Below are 22,445 nucleotides of genomic sequence, written 5' to 3' on the forward strand. Positions count from 1 at the left end.
ATGCTCCAGCAGCTCATAGGTGGTTAGATGTTAAGATGGGACAACTCAAAGCCCTGGATCTCGAGCCGGGAAGTGGCTGAGTTGGCCAGCCCCTGGCTCTCCTGTGCAGGTAACACCAGCGTGAGCTCGCCAGCACTGTCAAGGCTAGCTCATCCAATGCTGCAGCTGGAAATGGGTAGCCTCAGTTTGCCAGCTCAACTCCTATGTCCTTTCGGCCAGCCACGCCTTTACCTCCAGGGCCACCTCTACTGTGATACCCAGGAGAAGTGCAGAACCTGCTGTCCTGAGTTCCTGAGTTCTGCAACCAGTGAAGGGGGCGCCAGCTATCCCACTCTTATGACCTCAGCTATCTCTTCCTCCTGCCAAAGGCTGGGAGGGACCAGTGGGAGGGTATATCTCCATCAGCATCCCTGACTGAGTAGGGACAGGGCCGTCTCTCCCATACTCATACCCCTTGGGCTGGCTCACCTGCCATCAGGGTCTGCCCTATGGTGCTGCCCAGGCTAGGGACAGGCCCAGCTCTCCTGAGTGTGATGGCTGGCAAGGGGCAGAGCCAGTTCAGCACAGTGACTCAGGGGACATCCAGACCAGAATAATCTGCATGGCCTTTGGTAGTGACATGGGCTTTAGGTATCAACACAGAACCTGGCCACCAGAGGACATGGCCCTGGTGGTGTCATGCGTGACGTGTCCCCGTGGCCTAAGAAGGCAGCACAGGGCACTCAGATCAGCATGCCCCCCCCAAGGAACATGGCCTCCAGATATCCACACAGACCCCAGCTGCAGCAGGAACACAGATGCACTCATGACTTTTGGCACCAGCCCAGGTCAGGACCTCAGATTGGCCTCCTCATAGCTGCCTGCTCCTCACTGCTGTAGGGTCTCCAACCCCACCTTTCTCCACATTGTACAACTCCCTCAGCTTCGCTTTCTCTTCCATCTCTCCGCCACCTGCTCCGTCCTTCCCAGCTCTTCCTCACAGGTTGGTCCATTGTAGTGGTGCCCACAACATAAGCTTGTGTGTCTTCTTTTCAGCCTCTCCAGGAAGACAGGGCCGGGGCAGGCATTTGGGAGTCTTTCTTCTGCCTGCCTCAGGGTGGCATGGCTGTAGCATGTGCTTGGGTGTCTCCAACTAATGAGTTTTAGAGTGGAGTTACTTCCAGGAATATGCATGGGTGAGAAGTGATTTACAGGAGCAGAAGTCACCCAAAGACAGCTGCATCACCAAAGCCTGCCCCAGCATGAGTGACAGTTCACAAACCTGGGAACCTGGAGTACTATGCACGGCATGGAGGCAGCTCATGAAGCTTGAAGGTGCCCTTTCCAGGTGCCCCAGTTGGTGTAAACCTCTATCAGGCAGCTCGCATGGGTTCTGCTTCCAGACATCTGGTCTAGTATCAGAGCCTCCTTTGCAGCTTGCTTTGAAATTTTTACTGCTTACCTTAACTCTGGTTGGTTTCAGGGACTTCCTGAAGCTATTTTGAGTCATTTAGCTTCCTGCCTTTGGAACTCCCTGCAGGGTGGAATGTTTCAATCTTAGAGAAGCTATTATACAACACTCCACCCATTTCTTTTTTCTTTCCCTTCTTCCAGGATGATTCCTGAGCCTTGGAAGGAACAGGCCACCACCCACAGTAACAGACACTTGTCCTTATTGGGACAAGGAAAAGACTATTGTCAAACGGCTGCCATTTTGTTTTCAAAGTCCACTTAATAATAGAGAAAAACTAAGTTCAAGGTTTGAGGCCCTAGGGGAGCTGGGGACTTCCCAATAGCAGAACAGCTTCTATTGTAAGATTACAGTTGTCTCTGTCAAGTTGTCTAAGAGACAATTTCCTCAACTTGCTCATGCTCACAGGGTTAAACTAAGTTCATGTTCCCAGGTCCAGGAACCAACTCCTATTGTGACTGGTGGAAAAATATTACAATAACTTGGCACAAATGTTTATAGTCTACAAGCTTAAATATTCTGTGAAATCCTGACTCCTTGTGGAGATCAGTTTCCGAGGCTGTTGTGTGGCCCCGATTGGCCCGCAGTAGCTTGATGGCAATAAATCCTTGTCAAATGCATCCACCTGGACTTTGAGTTACGTTGAACGTAAGTGGACACCATAACACTATGCACTGGGATTTCAGGCACGCACCACATCCCTGGTTCATCTGGTGCTGCAGATAGAACTCACGCTTTATTCACGGAGATGAGCAATCTATAGCCACAGCCCTGAGCGTTGTTTGTAAATGGTAGTGTGTCCATGTGTTCTGGGGATCTGCTGACCATACCGTGGACATACTCAACACTACTGAACTGGACACTGGAAACGCTTACAACTGCATTTTGTCTTATCTGAATTTTGAGGCAGAATCTCACAGAGCCCAGGCTGGCTCCAAAATGGATAATAGCCAAGGATGTCCTTGGACTTCTGACTGTTCTGTCCTCCACACTGGAGCCCTTTGATCATGTCCTCACATGTGTGGTCAGTGGCATCTTGGAGGCTTGAAATCAACCCTGGTTTGGGTAAGCACACCCCTGAAACGGGGAAATACCAGGAAGTACAGCCTTTTTCTTCCTCCTCCCTGGGGAATCACTTGTTCAGAATTTGCCAGGTTTCAGTCAGTGTTCTGTAGCACTGTAGAGACAACATCCCCCACTGACACGCTTACTCCAACAAGGCCACACCTACTCCAATCCTTCTCAAGTAGTGCCACACACTGAGGACTCAGCCACAGCAACACAGCAAACCTGAGGGTGGCTTCTGTTCGGGGAATGCCCATTAGGAGGGCATTGCCATCTGTCACGTAGAAGCCCCTCATATAAGGTTGCAAACTTCCATAGTTGACAGCATCCTCAGACATGGGGCCTGCCTGAGCCAAGCTCACAGTGGTCCCGAGGCTTTGTTTATTCTTTACGTACTTGAGAAAGGGTCTCACTGAGTAGCCTTGGCCAACGTGGAACCCCATAGGTAGACCACTTGGCGTTGAACTTGTGGTGATCATCTTGCTTCAGCGTCATCTTTCTGCTGGGATAACAGGGGTGAGCTGCTGTGTCATGCCTTCCCCCACACCTCCCTTTGTGATCCTAAATACCTTCTTGTTTATTTCTAGATGGGGTTTCTCTCGTGGCCCTAGCATTCCTTGAACTCTCTCCATAAAGCAGGGTGGCACTGAACTCAGACATCTGCCAGCCTCTGCCTCTCCAGGGTGGGCCATGACACCTAGATCTGTGGTCCTGAACTATCTGTACTAACTGGGTTCCCCTTCCACAGATCTTTGATGTGTAGTCTTGTTTCTCTCAAGCTTTCAACCCCTCTGCCTCTCAAGTTTATTTTTAATTAAGTGTGTCTGTCTGTGTCTGTCTGTGGGCATGGGCATGTGAGTGCAGTGCCCTCAGAGTCCAGGGGAGGGCATTGGAGCCTCTAGAGCTAGGGTTGTGCATGGTCCTGACCATCTAACCTGGGCGCTGGGATATATGAATTTCTGACTGTACAGCTGTCTCCCCAGTCACAACACCATGTTTTAAATACAGGCTCTGTCCGTTGGTTCTGCACCATGCGTTTCCCCTGAATCCTGATGTCATATCTGTAGGAAATTCTGTGTAGTTGGATGTGATGGTGCACACCTGTAAGCCCAGGAAGGGATACCAAGACAGGATGGGGTGGGCGTTAAGATGTCTTGTAAAAGGCAGTTCTGATAGTGTGGGCCCTAACTCTAGTTCTGAGGTGCTGTTCTCTCTAATCTCTGCCCTCTTCTTCTGCTCCTGTGACCTCCTGGTGGACATTTAGATTACTGCATAACATTACAATGATGGACCAATGGCTCATGGGAGAGTAAGTGTGAGGCCAGTCTGGCCAGCTCTACAGTGGAGAATGTGGCTCTGGCAGGCCTGTTCCTCCCTCCTGTTCCCTCTGCTTTGTTAAAAAACCAACCAAACAAACAAACAACCTCTTAGATTACATTCCTAAAGCAAGCTGCTAGGGTCTATTCCCTTGTTTATCTACTTCCTCCTCCTGAGCTCACTTCCAAGATCCAGTATCCAATTATTGAAATCCAGCATTCGAAAGCCCCCATGGCTCACCTAACACGCCCAATTAAAATGAAAATCCCCCTTTTAGCTGAATGAACTGCCCTTTTCCTGTGTGGCACTTCTGTCTCCTCTGTGTCCACAGGCAGCCCTTGGTCCTCTGGGACAAACACCCCTTCCTTTCCTGTAGGCATAAATTTTTCTCAACCTGCTTTGATAAGTGTTCAACCTTCCCTCCAGCTCACCACACACCAGAGGTAATGGGGGGAAAAGTTATTAGGACACGGGGGGGGAGTAGACCCATTTAGAAATAGTTCTCTGGGGGCCAGTCCAATCTTCATTGTCGGGATATCAGCAGTTCACGTCCAGTAGCAAACACCAAATGGGAATGAGCAGCTGCAGTCACCACACTCGACCAGCAAGGGCAGCCCCATAGCAAACTGCAAGGCTCTCCAAATGGCCACGCAAAAGACTGTGAAAAGCTGCAGAAACCTCACAAGAAGTCCTCTGGCCAGTGTCTCTCTATGGCATCACAAACAGAGCTCAGCCACACAGTGTAAGACCGACCAATGCATGCGTACAGTTTGTAAAGACTAGGGAGGTGGAGCAAAGCAAACCAGAGCTTGCGCTCCCACTGTCTGTGGGGTCACATCTCTATCCCTTCCGAACATCACGCGTCCTTCCACGTTTGCTATAACAAAACATCCTTCCGTGCGTCTTCTTCAGGAAGACGTTCTTTTATGCTCTGCTTTAGCAAGACATCCTTTGACCTGTGTGCCCTGTAGGGAGCCATTTGCCTGCTTCGATGAAGCAAACTACAAGTCCACCCGCTAGGCAGGGTCAAAAGCGTTCAGGGATCGCTGGTCTGGCAGGAAGTGGGTAAGCGGATTTCCAGGTCTGCTGGTGCATGGAGCGATAGGAGACACAGCTGAGGCTCAAGGCGAGGGACTGGGCTTCTATTGACCTTGGTGGAAGGAACAGGGAGGCCTCTGGACAGGGACAAATTTCCCATGTAAATGTCAGCAATTGTTTCTGCTAGCCTGTTGGCTATGCCTCCCACAGCACAGTGGGGTATAAAGAAGTTGTGCTTATTAAACTCGAGACTGCAGCCCCAAATCCAGCTCTTGCCTCTGTGTCTTCTTTCTGCCTTTCTTGCTCTAATCGTCACTCTCTCCTCAGAGACTGCCTCATACAAACCGACTCTGGCACAACGCCTCGGCGAAACATCATCTGACAAAACTGACTTCCCAAAGCAGAAAGATGTCTCCACTTCACCTTCCCCATTTGCTTTTCCCCCAGCTCCTGTCTCCACGCCTTATCCCTGCCCTCTGTGCCTCCAGGGCAAAAATCCACGACCTACCTCAGGCTAACACAGACCTCCCTTTTGCTCTCCTTAAAAATTATACCTTGAAACCATTTGTTGCTCTGCTTCCGCCCAAGTCAGAGAGCAGCCATTTTAATTTTTCCTCCCTGCTTAACAAAGGATCTCTGTGCAAGTGAAACTTTGTGTGTGGTTAGGGCCTGATCCTGGGTCTGGGATGGAACACCCACTATGCAGAAGGTCATTGTCTATAGAAGACCCCAATGTTTATCTGGACAAAGAAAAAAAGTGTCTGAAAAACATGGCAGTATTGGTTTTTGGCAATATATAAAAAATGAGAGACACCAGGACATTAATGTAGCACATCTTTGGGGCTGTGCTGAGTGAGTTTTCAGAGAGTATTACCTGAGTGCGGACGACCCACCCTGAATGAGGGCAGGCACATCTCATGCCTGGAACCCACCATTCTAATCTCTCCATTGTGGATCCAATGACAATGTCTTGGCTTCATGCCCCTCCCCACACACACCTGGTGCCACGCCCCCCACCACAATCAGCTTTTACCCCACCAGGAAGTCTTCCCTCCATTAACCTGCTTTCTTCTGGTTTCCATCATGGCAGTGGAAACATTAATTAATCCCCTGAGGAGGATGGTGGATGCACATGGACACCTCTGTGTCTCCAGACGCACTCTTCCTGACACGCCCCATCTCAGCACTGAGCTGTCAGGTCTATGGGGACTGCCTACTGCTTTCTGGGTTCTGACAGGACAGTGAGGTTGGAATATGAACTGCCTGCTCCTTCCCCACAGAGCCACCTGTGGGCAAATTTCAGCCCAGAATGAGAACCCTAAAGCTCTGTGAAGTCAGGTCAGTAAGATGGCCACCATGGGCAATGGGCAATGGCTCCTCCCTCAAGCCTGATGCTCTCAGTCAATCTCCCAGAAGCCACACTGTGGAAGGAGAGAACCAAATCCACACACACAAGAGAAGCTGAGGGACACAGCCTCCTGCCCTCCTAGGGCACAGTGTGTCCTTCATGCTGCAGTACCAAGAGGGCTCTGGGAGGCCCCAGGTTGGGAAGGAGCCTTGGGTGACCCATGTATCATGTAGTCCCATGATCCCGGTGCCTAGGCTGGACCTCCCTAATCTGGAAGTTAGACAATTCAAAACAAAGACTCACACACACCCCACATGCCACCGTCCTGGGTTCACTCTCCTGCCCTCTTCCCATGATCTCCCTGCACCTGGCCCCTCCCTCTCCTCCCTCCACCCATCAACCCCTCCATGGCTGCCAGAAACTTGAGATGGAGGAGGTTCTAAGGAGTCTATGAGGGTAACTCTAGTTGAGATTCCTAACAGTGAGGGATATGGAGTCTGATGTGGCCAACTCCTGTAACCAGACAGGACCTTCCAGTGAAGCGATAAGGACACCAATCCACCCATGAGATCTTCCACCCAAAATTTGTCCTGCCTACAAGAAGTTCAGGGAGAAAGATGTCACAGAAACTAAGGGAATGGCCAACCAATGACTGGCCCAAATTGAAATCCATCCCGTGGGCAAGCACCAACCCCTGACACTATTAATGATGCTGTGTTATGCTTGCAGACAGGAGCCTGGTGTAATTGTCTTCCTAGAGGCTCCACCAAGCAGCTGCCTATGCAGCTGCAGACACCCACAGTCAAATGTTAGACCGAGCTCAGGACGTCTATGGAAGAATTGGGAGAAGGATTGAGGAACCTGGAGGAAATAGGAACTCCACAGGAAGACCAAAAGACTCAACCAACCAGGACTTTTAGGGGCTCACAGAGTCTGAGCCACCAGCCAAAGCCCATACAAGGCCTAGACCTGAGCTGTCCACACATATGTAGCACATGTGCAGCTTGATCTTCATGCAGCTCCCCAACAACGGGAGCAAGGGCTAACCCTGATTCTGCCGCCTGCATTTGGATCTCATTCCCTGATTGGTCTGCCTTGTCTGGCCTCAGTTGGAGAGGATGTGCCTAATTCTGCAATGACTTGAGGTACACACATGGGCTGATACCCGGGGAAATCCTCCCCTTCTCAGAGGTGAGGAACAGGGGAGATTTTAGGAAGGGGCCTTGTGAGGAGAGTGACTGGGAGTAAAGAGGGACTATGATCTGGACATAAAAGTGAATATATAAATCAACTCATAGAAAACAATTCAAAATAGCTTCAGGAAGTCCCTGAAACCAAACAGATTCACCAGGCCCTCTATGCAAGGGAACATAATAAAAGCTGCAAAGAAGACTCCAGGACAGGCCAAGCTGCAAAGGAGACTCTGACACCAGACCAGATGTCTGGAAGCAGAACCCATTCGAGCTGCCTGCAGGAGGTTTACACCAACGGGGGCACCTGGAAGGGGCACCCTCAAACATCAGGAGCTGCTCCCTGCTGTGCAGGGTGCTCCATGTTCCCAGGTTTGCGAGCTGTCCCTCATGCCGGGGCAAGCTTTGGTGAAGCAGCTGTCTTTGGGTGACTTCTGCTTAGTCCTGGAATTAACTCCACTGTAAACCTCATGGTTCACTGAGTTGGACTTTGGTGGTATTCATACATTGCAGTGGCAAGGAATCCCGGTGTGGCTGAGTAGATGTTACTGTTGAGTCCCCAGGAAAAGTTTGGCCACACAGCACCATGGAAACCAGGCCTTGGCAGTTCGACTCGCCATGGACCCCACTGTGCATCCTCATCTCCTTACATAGAGAAACCCAGGATTTGGAGAAACAACAGCAACTTTATTTTTCCACATGTGTGGTCCATGTGTGGTTGTCTGCTCTGGAGCAGGGTGAGTTCAGTGACTCCCATATCTAAACAGGAGGAGGCAGGGGTGTGTGGGTGAGGGATGAGGGCACCCGACAGTGCAGGCCGACAGACAGTGCCCAGTCTCAGGTCTTTGGGTTATGAAGTCAGAGGAGGGCTGGGTATGGCTGGCCAAGAGGGAGTATAATGGCAAGGAAAGGGTTCAGCAGAGAGGACAAATCCCTGCACACAAAAGGCTGAGGAGAGCCCAGAGCCCTAACATCCAGGCCAGGAGTGTGCCAGGGACAAGTACATGTGAGAATGAATCCCCTGTCTCTGACTCGAGGATTTCCATAGCAGAGAAGATCCCAACTGAAGTTTGCTTTTTCAGTAAGTATTTGACAGGTGAGACCAGGCATCCGTCAACGCTTAAAGTGGTATTGAGCTCACCTCGAAGATAAAGATCAAATCAGAAGTAAGTGGGAGGGGAAGATAGTTCAGCAAACTTAGAAAGAAAAAACAAAAAACAAAAAATGAAACCCAGGAGTCTCATCTCTAGCCCTCCTCCTGTGCACCCAGGAGTCTTGGTCCACGGCCAGGAGTTTTCCCTCTTACCCAGGAGTTCTAGTCTCAAAACATACTCCTGATACAGCAATGAATCCAGGCCACCGCCCTCTCCCTGGGGAGCCCTCCTCCTGAACCCCTGGAGTCGGCCACAGTCTGCCTCACCCTGGGCATGAGGCGTTCACCACTTACCTCCCCGGAGTGTCAATTGACTAGTGTAACAATCAGTGCCCTTAGGACAGAAGACAAAGTTGGAGTTGTGGGTGCAAAAACCCTGAAACTGCAAGCAGACAGGACACTGAAGGGTTCCCGGATCAGAGGAGGCTGAGGAGAGAGAAGTGGGAGCTGTAGAGCGAGCTCTCAGCTGCAGCCATAGGCTGTCGCTTCAAGGGCTGGGTCCCACCTTTAAGTGACAGGGAGTCAAGGAGGACTCTGGTGCTGGTAGCGTTGTTGCACAGTTCAGTGTCACAGAAGTGGGCATAAGAGGCAGCCACTATTCCAGGTCCAGCAGAAAACACCTGGACATTTTTGATCTTCTTTTCCCCAGGTTTGCTGCAGCCTTTGCTCCCCAATATGAGAGATTTATTACCTAAGGGGGATCAGAATGAGAACTCTGCATGTAAGGAAAATGGTGAGAAATAGATGCCCAGTCCTTGGGACCCTGGAGGTTCCTAGGTAGGGAGACTAGAGCCCCAGTGACAGCAGGACAGACCATGATCTGAGTCTGCCACAGACTGAAGCCCAAACCTGGCTCGCCCTGCTCTGCCCCTTGCAGATCCTGTTACCAGGCCCCTCCTCACTGTCTCCCCTGAGCCCCTGCACCATGCTGCAGCCTCAGTCTGGTCAGCATCTCCTCTCCCCTGCTGGATTTCTCTCTACACTCTGCCCTTCACCCCACACTTGGCTCCCTGGGCTCTGCTTCTCTCTCCTCCCCACCTCCCTGTGGAGCTGCACAAGGACTCAGGCTTAGCAGAACAGGACTCAGGCACTCAGCATCCTCTCTCCCTCCTTCCCTCCCCCTCCTCCTCTCCCCACCTCCCTTTTCCCTCTCTCTTTTGGGCTCTGAGTCTCCTCTGGTCCAGGCTGCTCTTGAACTCCCTGTGTTGCTGCAGATGAAGTTGGCTGTCTCCACCCACAGCCCCATGCTGGCACTGCAGGCACCCAGCACCCACCCAGTTCATGTGGTACAAGGATTCAAGTCCAGGGTCTCACTCTAATCAGCATAGATCTTCCTTGTAACCCTCATCACAGCTCAGCTGAACAAGGCACAGAGACAGGAGTCCCTAGGCTTGCGGGCAGAAACTACAGGGCATAGATTCCAGGGCAGGGATGTGCCCTGCCTGGTAGAGAACTATGGTCTCCAGCTGAGCCCACGCACCTACATCTATGAGCAGCAGTGTCTCCTGACATATCTCCTTAGGTGCACCTTTGTTGTTCTCAAACGATTTCCATTCAACTGCTGTCTTAGTGAAGCCAATGCCGAATTTCACCATGATTCCCTTGTTACAGGTCAGCGTATCTGTGGAGAGGAAAATCCAGGGTTTGTGAGAGTCAAGGAGCACACCAAGCCTGTCCCTGCAGCTTCTGGGCTAAGGGAGGCCATCACATTCTGAATCATACTCCGGCATCATACAGAATGGCTGACTTCCCTGTCGTGCATTAAGGTGGGACTCAGAACTCATTACCTCTAAGCACTCCCACTATTCTCTGTGAACCATGGGGGTGGGGGCTGCCTATTTACTCATATCTGAGCTGCTCCACTCCTGCAAACCAGACCTGCACTCTCTCTGCTCCACCCCACCCACATCCTCCCCCTCCTGCTCAAAGCTGGTTCCTTCCCCCAGTTACACCAGCCCAGCTCTGCCCCATTCTCATTCATTCTCTCTCTGCAGCCCATGTCTCTGTCCCCAGGAAACCCTGTGACTTACTCTGCAGTCCCTGCAGACCCTGAGCACTGTCCCCACCTCTAATGCCTCCAGCCAGCTGCAGGATGACCCAAGGTCTTCCCTGCCTCTCCTGGGTCTCTCTGATCTCCCTTCACTTCTCTCCCACTGTATTTACCCCCAGAAGCCCATAGGAAACCCTTAAGTGATTACATAATAAAGTCAGGTCCACGAATAACTCTGAGAAGCCCTGAGGAGGCTGAAACTTCAGGTAGGGCCCCATCTCCCCCATAATAAAATTCTCATCTTCAAGAGCTGAAACATTGTCTCAGGGTTAAAACACTCACTGCCTTCCAAGTACTGGATTTGAATCCCAGAACATATGAGCATATAGCCTCCTGCAGGCAGAGACAGACAGACAGACAGACAGACAGACAGACGCAGACCCCTAAATAGAATTTAAAATAACAAAGATACATCTAAAGACGTCTGCGTTCTTAGAATGGCCCCCAGGCTCCTCTGTGACTTCACCTGTCTCTATGCCCCTGATACAGTGCCACAGGCCAGGGGTCATTCACAGGGTCTTGGAAGAAGAGCAGGAGGAGACACATTCTAGTGTGACAGAACGACTCAAGGGAAGCCAAGAAGATGAGGGACACAGGGGACAACAATATGGTGGGCACCCATTATTGATGATGGAACAAGGGACATGTAATCTTTGATTTCCTGACTGAAACTGTGGGCAGGGTACTGGTCCCCTACATTGGGTAGGAGAGCTAGGTGTTGTCAGACACAAGGTCCTTCTCAGGCCTTGCACATGGTTTCCTCCTCCCGTGTCTGCAGTTCTTTTCTCCTCTTCGTAGAGACACTAAGTGATAGGTGGGACATTCCGACATTCAAAGGACGATGTGCTCTTGTTCTATCCTCACCTGAGCAGGGGACGAAGCCCAGCAGAGAGAGGAGCAGGGCGTACTGGATGCGGCAGGCTCCCATGGCTTCTCTGAGACTGGGAAGAGCTGATCAGGACCTGGGAACTGATAAACTACAGGAGTGAATTCAACCAGACAGGGATGGGTTAATCCTTGTTTTCTGGCCAGGACAGTTCTAGGGAACATAAGAATGGGAAGCCAGTCTGTCTTAAGTACTTGGAGGTTCCAGCAGGCTTCCTGTGCCTCAGGTTCTCTCTGGCTGCATATCTCAGTCTCAGCTATGGGTCCCCTGAGTCCAGGATCCTAGCGACTGTGTTCCTTCAGGGTCTAAATGCAGGACAATGGCCCGGGAGTCCTCTGCTTTAACTAAACCTCAGGACTTCAGAGTCCAAGCCGAACCTTTTCAAGGCCTCAGCATCTCAGTCTTCAGAACCCAGCTCCAACAGAACTCGAATTCTGAGGGCCCTGGTTTGGCTGTCCTAGGAATGTGGCATTTAGATTCTGTTTTCCCAGCCCGTACTCCCCTGGACCCAGGATTCTAGTCACCCAGCTTCCTTCTTCACACCTCGGAGTACAATCCTCAGCACCATGCAGGATCATAAAATCCTGAACTGAGCACTCTTCGAAGACTCAGGGAGCAAATCCAATAAGAGTAAAACCCTCCTCCCTCAGATTAGGGTGTCTAGGGCTCGGTTCTCCCTCAGACCCAAGACTTCGGTGCCCGGTTTCCCTTCATCAAACTCAGAAGAAGTCCAGACACAGCCACCATCCTCAGACTGAAGGCTCACGCAGGACCCCTCCTCCTCCTCTTTCATGGTCCTCCTCACTGACTCTTTTTTCGGGGCTCAGGGACGTGGTCCCTTACTGCTCCTTTTCCTCTGGCAAATTCTCTCTGGCTTCAGAATATCCTCACCAGAATCTCAGACTTTGAAGCCGCTTCCAGATGTGCTCTCAAGTAACCTCTGCACATGCGCAACAAAGTGGCAACCTCAGGCAGGCAAGTGTCTTGAAGACCCATTGGTCGATGAGAACTCATTGCAAGGCTTCATTGGGTAAGCCTGGAGAGTTGCTGCATCTCATTGGTCTCCATAGAAGCCAATTACAGCATGCCTTAGAAGGCACGCATGCGCAGAAAATGAGATCTAGGCAATGGTAAGTGGCAGTTGCTGCTGAGATCATCCCCTAATCCCAGGGTCACATGGTATCTAAAAGGGCTTTGTGTGGAATGCCCTTTGCCTTGTCACTGGAGATGCTTCTAAATTGGACATAGGAGCAGGGAACAAGTGACAGCACTGATTGCCATGAAAGATGTTTACCCTCCTTAGGCCCGGGAAGATGACCGTTCAGATTAGACACAGATATGATTTCTTTTAATCTTTTTAAAAAAGATTTATTTATTTATTTATTTATTTATTTATTTATTTTATATATGTGAGTACATTGTTGCTCTTTTCAGACACACCAGAAGAGGGCATCAGGTCCCATTACAGATGGCTGTGAGCCACCATGTGGTTGCTGGGAATTGAACTCAGGACCTCTGGAAGAGCAATCAGTGTTCTTAACCGCTGAGCCATCTCTCCAGACCCATGATTTTTTTTTAAAATCACACTTTATTTTATGTACTTGTGTGTTGATGACATGTGTCAAGGGGCACATGACTGAGAACAATTTGGGGAGTCAGTTTTCTCCTTCCACGTGTCAGTCCCAGGAATCAAACTCAGGGTGTCAGGTTTTGTGACAGATGTCTTCATGTGCTCAGTCATCTCCCTGATTCTCACTTCTTTTGTTTAAAAAAAAAAGTTCATGTAGTAATTAGAGTCCTTGGAAAGTTTTTCTAAGTTCATGTAATATTCTTCATTCCCACATTCTTTTTTCTGAACATTTTTTTTTACTTATCCACTTTACATCCGGGTCACTGCCCCCTTGGTCCTCCCCTCCCACAATCCTTCCCTCATTCCCTTCCCCTTCTCCTCTGAGCGAGTGGGGACCCTCCTGAGTATCCCCTACCTGGAACTTCAAGTCTCGGGGAGGCAAGGCTTTTCCTCTCCTTTTGAGGTCAGACTAGGGAGCCTAGCTAATATCCCACGTTTAGGCGACGGCTTTTGGGACAGCCCCTGCTCCAGTTTTTCGGAACCCACGTGAAGACCAAGGTGCACATCTGCTACGTAGGTGGGGGGAGGCCGCTTAGGACTGCGCTTCACACAGCACGCTGTCTTTATGTGTTGCTGGGCTCGCTGCTGTTGTGAATGGTGCAGTGACTATCGAAGGTGGGTAGGCATCCCCCAGGCACCCAGAGCGTTGATTCTTTGCTCTTTGGCACAGCTGTAACGTGTGGGTTCAGAGGGACTCATGCTGTTTCACATGGCTGCCAGCACCTTGCTGCGAAGGAAGGAGGCATCGACCTTGTGATAATATTTTGTGAGTTATCACATAGGGAAATGCCCATGATGTCGTGGGTTAATATTTATTTTATCTTTATTATGTGTGTGGGTGTTTGCCTGCATGTATGTCTGTGCACCACTTGGGTGCCCAGTACATGCAGAGGCCGGGAGAGGGAATGGGAGACCCTGGAACTGAAGTTACAGAGTTTTGAGCTACTGTGTCGGGGCTGGGAATTGAACCTGGACCCGTATCTTTAGGCTCGGATTTTTATATAGAAACAATGTCACAACGGGAAAGGGGCTCAGTGGTGCTCTTAGTTTTGTGTAGAATATATGTAGAACTAATGACTAAAATGACCCTCCAGTCAGATGCTACAAATACCAAAAATGGTCACTCAGCTATATGACGTAGGAATAATATTATGTCCCTTTAGGATTCCCAGAGAAGTGTGCTTTGTGGAGCCCATGTGTATGTGTGAGACACTTCCATAGTGCACGTGTGAAGGCTAGTCGTCTGTATCGAATGCTTTCTATTCTCACTCTCCACATTAGTCTCTTGAGAAAGGCTCCTTACTGCCTGCTGGATGCCTGCATCCCACATCGCTGGACTTAGTTGCGTGCTGCTGAGCCTGGCTTTTACATGGGTACTAGGGATTGGAGCTTAGGTCCTCCTGCTTGCATGGCGAGCCCTTTACCAACTCGTTCCCATGATATCTGTGCTTTTTTTCAGAAGAAAATAAATCTCCAAATTTTCACTACAGGCTTCATATTGTCTAGGCTGGACTTGAACTCTCAGTGTCACCAGAGAAGACAGCCTTGAGGTTTTGATCCTCCTAATGTAAGACTCGACCTGAGTCCTAATTACAGGAGACTCCTGTGAATGAGACATGAGACTAGAGACTGATGCAATAGCATGAGAATTATGCTTATTCCAGCGAGCTGGGGTCTGCCTACCTCGTGAGAAGAGGCGACCCTGAACAATCCTCATTAGTACAGTTTTATACATTCCGTAAAGGGCGGGTTACAGCGATGGAGATGGGGCATACAGGAGGGGCATTGGTGGGCTCAATCGACCCTTAGGTAGCTACAAACCAGGGCAGGGGTCCTTGAAATGCATTCCATTAGATAAGGTTGAGATAGTCCTACTGTGAGGACAGGGCTCCCTGGCCTCCAGAAACTGCTCCAGAAGAGATTGGTGCACTCCCTCCTGGATGGGAGGGGCTGTCTGAGGCTGGTGGAAAAATATTAGCTCTCTCACTGCCTCCATCTCCCCTGGTTAAGAGATGGCTCAGTGGTTAAGAGCACTGATTGCTCTTCCAGAGGTCCTGAGTTCAAATCCTAGCAACCACATGGTGGCTCACAACCATCTATAATGAGATCTGATGCCCTCTTCTGGTGTGTCTGAAGACAGCTACAGTGTACTCATATACATTAAATAAATAAATTTTTTTTTTAAAAAGAACAAGCAAAAGAAACTTGTTCTAAATAGTACCATTTCACTTTCAGATTCCATTTATTCATAGAGGGAAAGTAAGTTCAAGGCCCCAGGGGAGCCAGCTAGTAGGGTGGGAGTTTCCAAAAATGAAGTCCTTTATGATCTACAGTCAAAGCACATGGCATCTTCAGTAATCGGGTCTTACAGTCTAAGTCCTGAAGCCTCTGGCCTCATAACTACAATAAAACCCTTCTCTTCAACCATACCCTAGACTGATCATGATCTCGTTTCCATTCCTAAAGTCCCGGGGCTTGTTCCCAACCTCTTATTGCTAAGGTTTGATAACACATCCTCTGTAGGAGAGCGACTCCTCTGGGTGTTTCCCAACATTACGCTCTTACTGTACAAAATGAATGGCTTTCTCACCTATACCTGTTGTTGTAGCTGTCGAAGGGGCTCTAGTAGAACAGAGCAGAGCATGACAAACATGACTCTGGCAGACCTTGCCCTTCCCCTATTGCCTGTTGCAAAAAACTGTTAGATTCTATCCCTAAAGCCAGCTACCTATCTATTCTCTTATTGGGCCACTTGTTCCTCTTGAGGCTGATCCGCAGATGTGGCTATCGAAGTGTGAAGTCTAGCAATCAAAAGCTAGACTTTTGATTGTAACATGCTCAATTACAGTTAAGCTCCTCACCCTAATGCAGGGCTTTCCCCTTGTACCTTTATAAACTTCCATTTGCCCATGGGCCACCTCTGGCCTGTCTATCCAGAGGTGGCTTTTTCTTCCACTCTCCCTTCAGGACAAACCCCCCTTTCCCCTTCTCCCTTACTCCTTGCCCCTCCTCCTTCATCCCCTGTATTTGTCCCTTATTCCCTGCCCTTTGTCCCTCTGGGTAAATAAATCTCCTTTGTGCTGACAACTAGGTCTTGGGGTGTCTGGTGCCAATGCCTGTCCTTTCAGGGGCTGACTCTCCATCCATCTTACCTGGCTGTTGGGGTCAGGGCGGGGTTTCCTATCTGGGCAAACCATCTCCACCTAGTATAACCCTTTGCTGGAGGGAAGTGTGCCCTCCTCAGACTGGGAGGATGATTACCCACACCCGCATGCTTGATAAGTGCACTTAAATGCTTTGACCTCCCTTCTAGCCCACCACCCACAAGAGGTAGTGGAAAGGAGAGGTTAATAGGGCAGTGGAGGATGTGGACCCATTTAGAAATAGTTCTTAGGGGCAAATGCAATTCCCACTGTTAGGATATCAGCAGTTCAATTCACAGGAATCAGCAGGGGCAGTGTGATCCACTCCCAAACACCATTCAGGAATTAGCATTTTGATCCAGAAGAGACCAGAAGAGGCTTTGCCAACCAGCCGATTCTGAGTCTGCTGAAGCCGCCAGAACACCACCGGAAGTTCTCTGGTGCAAATTGAGGCTCGGCAAAGCAATCTAATTCAGTGCAATCCACTGTGTGTTGGGTTATATCCATGCCCTTTCCAAACATCACATGTCCTCTCAAACTACTCTTGTGTGTAATTTTAAAAACACTTGGGGTCCTTTGTCCGGGCCGCAGCCTGCACTCCGGACTTAGCTCTGAGATTGGCTGCCCCAGCCTCTCCTCACTCTGGATTTGTCAATCCGGTTGCCCCCAGCTAGCTTTGCCAAGCCACAGGCTATCGCCCCGGCTGCTTTCCTTCTCTGACCACATTTGCTCTGCAGATGGAAAACACCAGACAGTTTTATTTAAAAACTAGCCGGATAGCACCATTGCTGGGCACTCCCACCCTAAAATCTCTTGCCCTAACCTTATCAGCTAGCCTATTTCAGCCATCCCCCGGCGACAGAGGCCACTTTTCCCAGCCACCCAAGATCTTACGTGGTTGTGGCATGCCTACTGTTACAAAGCCTGGCCTAAAGACCTCCTCTTTCCCTGTGTCCCTTCTCTTCTTCCTCGGACCCAGAAGTCCCTTCGCCTAGCAATTGGCTTCTGCCTTCTTTATTGACCAAATCCAGAACCGATTGCAGAAACAGTGCCTCCCCCTAAATGCTATGGCAAAGCATCACATGCCTCTTTTCCAGGATGCCTTCAGAAAAACATCTTCAGTCTGTTCTCAGCAAAATACCCTCTCATAGGACGGTTTTCAGAAAATATCACACGACACAACTGAATCTCCTAAGAAACCAGAAAATTCCACTTCAACACACAACTGGCCAGGCAACGTCTGCTGCTGCTGCTTGCCCACAGTATTGACCCTGTGTGCTCATCCCAAAGACTGCGGAATTACCTCTAAAACTCTGAACTGTTTTCAGGGTGTCTCCATATTTGCATGGTGGACCCCACTCATCAAGCAGGCACACCACTGCATACCGCACAAGGGGATCCTTCCCCAGACACTCCTAATCCCCATGACTCAGCCTTAGTTGTATGTCTCACTACTCATAGCAAGAACCATGCAACCGCCATTTTAGCTCGCAGGTGCACACCTTACAGGGAAGAACAGCCATGTCGGAACTTCCTCTGCAGACATTCCCACTTGGGCTTCTCAGCCTCACCTCAATGCCCAGAAGGCAGAACCATGCACTCACTCTTCCCCTGATCAGGGACCAATCCTGCTGGGACAAAGCTTCTACTTAGGAGACTGAACACACACATGTGCTCAAGCCAGCTTGACTCCCAATGACACAACAAAGTACAGATACGACCAAAGCCCAAATTAGTGTAGCAATGGGTTTTATGCTGGAGTTTCCTACAGGAATGTGCCTGGGTAAGGGGTCACTTCCAGGAGCTTGACCTGGACACTCACCCCTGTTGGACCAACAGAAGCAAGGTAAAGCAGAAGACAGAGGGTCACCATAAGTTCAAGATTGGCCTGGGCTACCTGTGGATTTCCATATCACCCAAAGCTATTGTTATGAGATTCTGTAACAAATCATTCAATCAATCAAGCCACAGGACCTCTTGAAACTGGTAGAATGCCATGAATGCTGTAAATTTGCAAACTTATAGGAAAGCATTCTATATGAGACCCATGTAAAAGCCAGCCGTGCCAGCACGGCATTTTAAATTCAGCACTTTGATGTAGACAGTCAGACCTCACACACTCTCCACCCATCCGGTGTGTACAGAGATAAGTCCTTCTCCTAAGAATAGTGGGGGGAGTGCGAACAGAAAGCACTCAATACAGACAGCTGGCCCTCACACGCGCAAACTGAGCTTCTCAGAGGAAGTGAGTGACAATGAGTTGTTGATCAGTGGTGACCCTGACTTAGGGAGGGTATGTCCGGGTTGAAGACAGCTCCTGTGACAGCTGGACAGCAGGAATAACAAGGTCAGGACTGAGCTGGTCTCTGAAACTCTTCAAGCTCTCACCAAATGCAAGGAAACTAACTTAGCAACTAATCAGAGTTGTACTGATGTCACTGCTTTGCTCCTACCAATCATATTAGGGTTACCTAATCTTTCTGGAAAATTCCCCCAGGCCTGCATAAAAGGGACTTATGAGCACCTACACGTGGCATCATTTTCATGAATGTTTGACCCCTGCAAAATTACTGCAAAATAAACGTTCTTTGCCAGTGCATACTGTTGGAGTGTGGGGTCTTCCTTCAGGGAGCCTTAGACCCTAAAACATAGACCTGACAGTCACAGTGCTGAGACGGGGCGTGTCAGGAAGAGTGAATCTGGAGACCCAGAGGTGTCCATGTGCATCCACACATCCTCCTCAGGGGATTAATTAATGTTTCCACTGCCATGATGGAAACCAGAAGAGAGCAGGTTAATGGAGGGAAGACTTCCTGGTGGGGTAAAAGCTGATTGTGGTGGTGGTGGGGGCGTGGCACCAGGTGTGTGTGGGGAGGGGCATGAAGCCAAGACATTGTCATTAGATCCACCATGGAGAGATTAGAATGGTGGGTCCCAGGCATGAGATGTGCCTGCCCTCATTCAGGGTGGGTCGTCCGCACTCAGTTAATATTCTCTGGAAGCACACTCAGCAGTCACAGCCCCAAAGGTTAATGTCCTGGTGTCTCTCATTTTTATATGTTGCCAAAAGACAATATTGCCCTACTAATCAACCACTCCCTTTGTCCAGAAAATGTTGGAGTCTTCCATAGAGAAGACTTTGAAGGAGACCTTCCACACAGTGGGGGGTCCAACCCAGACCCGGGATTAGGCACAAACCACACCCAAAGATCCATTTGCACGGAATCTTTTATTAAGCAGTGAGGAAAAATTAAAATGGCTGCTAGCTGACTCAGGCGGAGAAACAGCAGCAGATGACATTAAGGTATAATTTTTTTTGTTCTATTGTGTGCATATAAATTAGTGGAATCCTGTGAAACGAATCCGTGAAAATTCAGAGAGGTAGGCATTAAGAACAGACAAGAAGAGGACTGTGTACTATGACACCTGTTAAAGAGAAGCTTTGTACAGACCAAACACAGTTCTCCTAAATATTCACTGGCTCATGAAAGGTGTTTTGAGAAACCTTAAACTGTATGAATACAAAAAGGAGTAGACTTCTGGGGTCTGAGGGATTTGAACTTAAAAACACTCCAGTCAGCAGAGGGTCATGATGAGCACTCTGTAGACACATGTGTTTAGCATCTGCAACTGAGTGGGAAACCTTTACATGGTTGAGCCCAGCTCCAGCTGGAGCTGCTGAACTACCTTCTTCATGGTGATGACACTAGAAGACCCTGACCTGGTGCTGGGGACAGCCACGCTGGCTTGTCAGTCCAAGGGGCAGGGGTATAATTTTTAAGGAGAGAAGAAAAGAGTGGTCTGTGTTAGCATGGGGTAGGACATAGTAGTATATTTGGTTCAGAGGCACAGAGGGTAGGGATAAGGGACAGAGACAGGAGATGAAGGAAGAGGAAAAGGAGGATCTGTCCCAGAGGACCAAGGACTGCTTGTGGACACAGAGGAGACAGAAGTGACACACAGGAAAAAGGCAGTTCATAAGGCTAAAAGGGGAACCCCAGGTTAGGATGACATAGTTCATTTTAATTGGGCATGTTAGTTAGGTGAGCCATGGGGGCTTTTGAGTTCTGGATTTCAATAATTGGATACTGGATCTTGGAAGTGAGCTCAGGAGGAGGAAGTAGATAAATAAGGGAGTAGACCTTAGCATCTTGCTTTAGGAATGTAATCTAAGAGGTTGTTTGTTTGTTTGTTTGTTTGTTTGTTTGTTTTTTAGCAAGGCAGAGGGAACAGGAGGGAGGAACAGGCCTGCCAGAGCCACATTCTCCACTGTAGAGCTGGCCAGACTGGCCTCACACTTACTCTCCCATGAGCCATTGGTCCACTTCCCTTCTCTTCATTGTCTCTTGGCTTCTTCTGATGTCATGTCAATTTAATTTTTTCAAACCTTACTTTTAATGATAGTTCTTAGACTCTTTAACCTCCCTTGTAGCCCATCACCCAGCAAAGAAATGATACAGGGGAAGTGGACCTGTTTAGAAAGTTTCTTTGGAGCAACTCCTGTCGGTGTTGTCTGGAAATTGGCAGTTTAGTTCACAGGTCAGCAGCGGCAGCTCGATCCACTTGAAAACACCTCAGCAGTCCAATTCAGTGGAGTCAGCATAGCAAACACCAATCAATAGCGGTCACCGTACCTAGTAGAGACAGCCAGGCCTTGTCCTTAGCTCAAGTCAGCAGGAGGGACCAGGAGGAACAGCAGGAGAAGGCCATGCCTCTCTCAGGGAAGCAAAGATCAGCGAAGACCCACAAGCGTTGCACAGCTAGCTCTATAAGTAATCCTGGGTCTCACTCTGTCACTATGTGGAGTCCTATTTATGCCCTCCAAACATCATGTATCCTCTACCCGCCTCTCCTCAGTACGTGCCTTGCCTCAGCAAAACATTACCAACACAACAGACTCTCCAAAGAACCCTTAAAGTTTCCACTTCGAGTCACACCAGGTAGCAAATCTCATGAAAAGAGATTTATTGGAGGGTCGCGAATGGAGAGGAGAATATAAGGGTGGCTGCCTCTGCTTCTCTAAGTGGACAGCAAGGACCTGAATAAGGGCAGGGCTTGTATAGGATTTCTTAAGGGGCGGAGCTTCTCAGAGCAGAGACTTCCAGAGTGAGGATAGGTTGGATTTCAAGTCCTGAGGTTAGGGAGCTCAGGGATTGGTAGCTTTTTTTTACCCCTTTACCCTGCATCAGGCACATGGGTTGGGATGCGGAGACCTCAGCCAGAGCCGGCTTTGGCTGAAGCGTCCTCACTGCTGAGGTGCTTGGGTGGGCTGGAGAGGAAGTCTTGTGACCGTGGAGAGTTTTTTTTGGGGGGGGGGCACAGCTCCTGTGATGGTATATCTCGAAGAACATAGGCTGAAACAGAAAAAAAAGCTCCTATTTTTATACATCATGACAGCTGCAGGTACAGGAGGTGGTGCTGTTTTGACAGGCACAGCCATTTTAACAGCTCTAGCTGCTCAGGGACTACATGAGTGAAGTACATTATATGAACTCAGAAACACTTTGCAAGGAAATAACTGCTTTCTATATAATAAATAAATAAATAAATAAATAAATATATTATTTGTTTTTAACAAAAGAACTGAAACACTTTGCAAGGAAATAACTGCTTTCTGTATAATAAATAAATAAATAAATAAATAAATAAATAAATATATTATTTGTTTTTAACAAAAGAACTGAGATCCAGAAAGGTGATTCAGGGTAAAGGCATCTGTTACCATATCTGACATCCTGATTTTGATTCCTGAGACCTAAATGGTAGGAGGACTCAATTCACTTCCCGAATTGTCCTCTGTCATGTGCAACATGACACATGTGAGCCAACCCACAAGCACACTAAATTAAGTGGAATAAAAGAATTGACATCTATATCTAATCTGAACGGTCATGTTCCCGCGACTGAGGAGGGTAAATATCTGTGATGGCAATCTGTGCCGTCACCAGCTCCCTGCTCATATGTACAATTAAGAAGCATCTCCAGTGACAGGGCAAAGGGCGTTCCTCACAGAGCCCTCCTAGATACCATGTGACTCTGGGATTGGAGGATGACCTCCACAGCAACTGCCACGGACTGTTGCCGAACACGCAGCACTTTATACGCATGCGTGCCTTCTGAGGCGGCCAGTTACTGACTTCACTGGGGACCAATGAGATGCAGCGGTTCTCCAGGC

General features: G+C 49.2%; 1 protein-coding gene and 1 pseudogene across 1 annotated transcript; both read right to left on the minus strand.

Moving 5' to 3' along the window:
* Positions 1-4,858: 4,858 nt before the first annotated feature.
* Positions 4,859-11,539, minus strand: LOC116893393 (CD177 antigen-like). Its single transcript, XM_032895184.1, has 6 exons — positions 11,476-11,539; positions 10,042-10,182; positions 9,067-9,252; positions 8,856-8,987; positions 8,441-8,549; positions 4,859-4,982 (listed from the first exon to the last, which is right to left on the minus strand). The coding sequence occupies exons 1-6, from the start codon at positions 11,537-11,539 to the stop codon at positions 4,859-4,861; spliced, it is 756 nt and encodes a 251-aa protein (XP_032751075.1).
* A 4,174-nt stretch (positions 11,540-15,713) lies between these two features.
* LOC116893394 lies at positions 15,714-20,610 on the minus strand (annotated as a pseudogene).
* Between the last annotated feature and the right edge of the window lie 1,835 nt (positions 20,611-22,445).

The sequence above is a fragment of the Rattus rattus genome, chromosome 2, assembly GCF_011064425.1.
Source record: "Rattus rattus isolate New Zealand chromosome 2, Rrattus_CSIRO_v1, whole genome shotgun sequence".
In the NCBI taxonomy this organism is placed as follows: Eukaryota; Metazoa; Chordata; class Mammalia; order Rodentia; family Muridae; genus Rattus; species Rattus rattus.

Bases quoted from the DNA above. Each gene is read 5' to 3' on its own strand.
- LOC116893393 (XM_032895184.1), bottom strand. From the start codon at position 11,539: ATGGGAGCCTGCCGCATCCAGTACGCCCTGCTCCTCTCTCTGCTGGGC. The intron at 9,253-10,041 runs GTGCGTGGGCTC...GATCCCCCTTAG, and splicing joins ACTGCTGCTCATAGATGTAG to GTAATAAATCTCTCATATTG. The intron at 8,988-9,066 runs GTGGGACCCAGC...CTCTCTCCTCAG, and splicing joins TGACTCCCTGTCACTTAAAG to CCTCCTCTGATCCGGGAACC.